At 48.8% G+C, this 2,631-nt stretch overlaps 1 protein-coding gene across 1 annotated transcript in view; it reads left to right on the top strand.

Moving 5' to 3' along the window:
• Positions 1 to 2,631, top strand: part of LOC116073720 (sodium channel protein type 10 subunit alpha) — a 110,398-nt gene that overhangs the window by 42,694 nt on the left and 65,073 nt on the right. The window contains exon 5 of the mRNA XM_031345743.1: positions 97 to 160. Within this exon, the coding sequence (XP_031201603.1) occupies positions 97 to 160 (64 nt within the window). The remainder of the gene's footprint in view (positions 1 to 96; positions 161 to 2,631) is intronic.

The raw sequence follows: 2,631 nt of genomic DNA, 5'->3' as shown, positions 1-2,631 counted from the left end.
CTTAGACAGAAGGCAGGAAGTGTCCTCTTGGCCACCCAAGGCCTGGACTGGAGGCTTCAGAACACATCGTGAGGCTTCTTCTCTTCCTTTCCTTAGGAGCCATCCTCAACAAGCCTGGTACTACGGATCCCTTGTTGTGTGGCAATGGGTCTGATGCTGGGTGAGTACCCATCTCGCAACCTCACCGATGTCCAACAACCTTTCTCCATAGCATCCTCTGAGCAGAGACCGTAGAATTCCAAAGAAAACATATTAATGAATATGTTGCCATCTTAAAACTCACAGAGGGGGAGCTGTGAGCATGGGCAGCTGGTAAAGCTGCACAAAGCCAGGACCTGAGTATGAATCCCTAGCACCCACATGGAAAGCTGGGCACATCAGTGCAGATGTGTGGCCACAGCACTGCAGGGCCTTGGGGCAGAGCTCCCGAGCTTGCTGGACAACCATTTTAACTCAACTGATGAGCGTCAAGTTCAGTGAGAGATATCATCTCAAAAAATAAAGTGGAGAGAAACTGAGAAAGACGCTTGGTGTTGAACCCTGCCCTCACACACATGGACCCACACAACATATGAACACATACTCACACACTCACACATACATGCACAGACACTCACAGTCTCGCAGACAGTGAGTATATTAGTCCGGTTCTGATCTGTAATAAATGACTCCAGGACTTTATGGCTTAACACAGCAACCGTTTAGCTTGGTGCTTCAGCGCTCGAACACGGACCAGCTGGAATTTGGCTTCTTTGTACGTTTGCAGGCCGCAGATGAATTTGCTGCAAGGGGTCTGTGCTCTGTCCGATGTCTTTTGTCCCCAGCAGTCTGGCTCAGGCTGTCCTTGTGCAGACTTGGGATTCCAAGGGAAACAGTAAAGTGTGGACATCTTGACTTCACAAAGTGACATTCCCTCCGTGTCCCCTCGACCAAAGAAAGTCACAAGTCAGTACAGCTCCCAGGGCTGGTGAAACAGATGTCAGCTCTCAGTACAAAGAATGGCAGTATCATATCCCAAAGGATTGTGGGTACCAAAAGGGCGGGAGAACAAGTGGTCAGCTCCCAGAAGAAACACATGTGTTTGCATTAGCCTCAAGTGTAAGGCTACACTTGAGCATCATAGCTCTCTCCATTTGTGGGGTTTTTTTTCCGTAACAGGAAGAAATACACATATAACATTTTTGCAATTTCAAATTCTCGCAGAGGTCAGGCACATAACAACAAATGAGTAGTGAGGGCGGGAAGGAACCATGGCAACTGGGAGTTCATGCCCCATTGAAGGGGCAGACGGTGCTCGCCCCAGCTGTTCATTGTCATGTGAAAATGGGCGCCTCTGCTTCTAGCTCTGCTAGCTTACAGAGGGCGATGGGAAATTTCGATTTTTACCTGTTAGCCTCTAGTCAGAAATTTGGTTACAAGTCCCCCCAAATTATCTACCTATCATGTTGGCCAGGCAGAATATCCCTGCAGGCTGAATCCGGAATATAGCTCAGCTGTGCTTAGGTCTCTTTTGTAAGTGCATGAAGATGTCATGCTGTGGAAGTATGTGTATGTGCATGAAGATGTCATGCTGTGGAAGTATGTGTATGTGCATGAAGATGTCATGCTGTGGAAGTATGTGTATGTACATGAAGATGTCATGCTGTGGAAGTATGTGTATGTGCATGAAGATGTCATGCTGTGGAAGTATATACTGTACCAGAAGTTCCATCGACTGGATGAACACAATGGATAACCTCGTAAGGCCAGATAGAAAGTCAGGGAGGACTTCCCAGAGGCAGTGGTTGAGGCTGATGTTGAAGTACGGGCATGATACTTCACAGACGAACAAGCAGTGGTGCTTGGATGGAGGTGACTCCAAGTGGAGGGCAGAAAGTAAGAAACTGAGCTAAGGGGGAGGAGCCTCCTCTCTGCCTCCCGCTTTGGCTGCTGGGGTGAAGAGAGAGCAGGAGAGGTTCTGGCGACACATTAGAGAGGCTTATCCTCCCCACTTACACAGTCAATCACCTAAAATATAATTTGTAGGCATGTGCTCCCTGCGTGCCCAAGTGGAGACAAAAGGGATCCATGTGAGCAGAGTAGCTGCATTTTCATTGCTGGGGCCAAACACAGGAGAAGAAACACATGCAGAATGGCTTAGTTGGGCTCACAGTTTGAGGGTACAATTCATCGTGAGGAGGGCAGTTTGAGGGTACAATTCATCGTGAGGAAGGCACAGAGGCAGGAGCGTGAGGCTGGTCACTTGGCACCTACTCTAGGCAGAGACAGATAAACGCCGGTGCTCAGCTTGATTTCTGCTTTTTATCCAGCTGGGGGGGGGGAGCCCAGCCCATGCAATGGTGCTGCCCACACTTAGGATGGGTCTCCCCACCTTAGTAACCAAACTCAGAAACTTCTTCAGACAAGCTTAGAGGTTCAGGGCAGTAGTGGAGTGAATAGAAACCCTGACTAAGACAAATTGGTACCAGCATAGTGGGGTATCCTGTGACAACCTGAGCATGTTTTGGGGAGGACTGTGGAAGGACTCTGGAACTTTGAGCTAGAAGAGCCACTGGTTGTTAAGACTCTGTGGGATATTCTGTAGGAGCTTGGAAGATCATGTTGAGAACAGTGCAGAGATGGAGACCTGGC

The sequence above is a fragment of the Mastomys coucha genome, unplaced genomic scaffold (genome assembly GCF_008632895.1).
Source record: "Mastomys coucha isolate ucsf_1 unplaced genomic scaffold, UCSF_Mcou_1 pScaffold23, whole genome shotgun sequence".
Lineage (NCBI taxonomy): Eukaryota > Metazoa > Chordata > Mammalia > Rodentia > Muridae > Mastomys > Mastomys coucha.
Note: the sequence above shows the minus strand (reverse complement) of the source record. Positions and strands in the feature narration are given on the sequence as shown.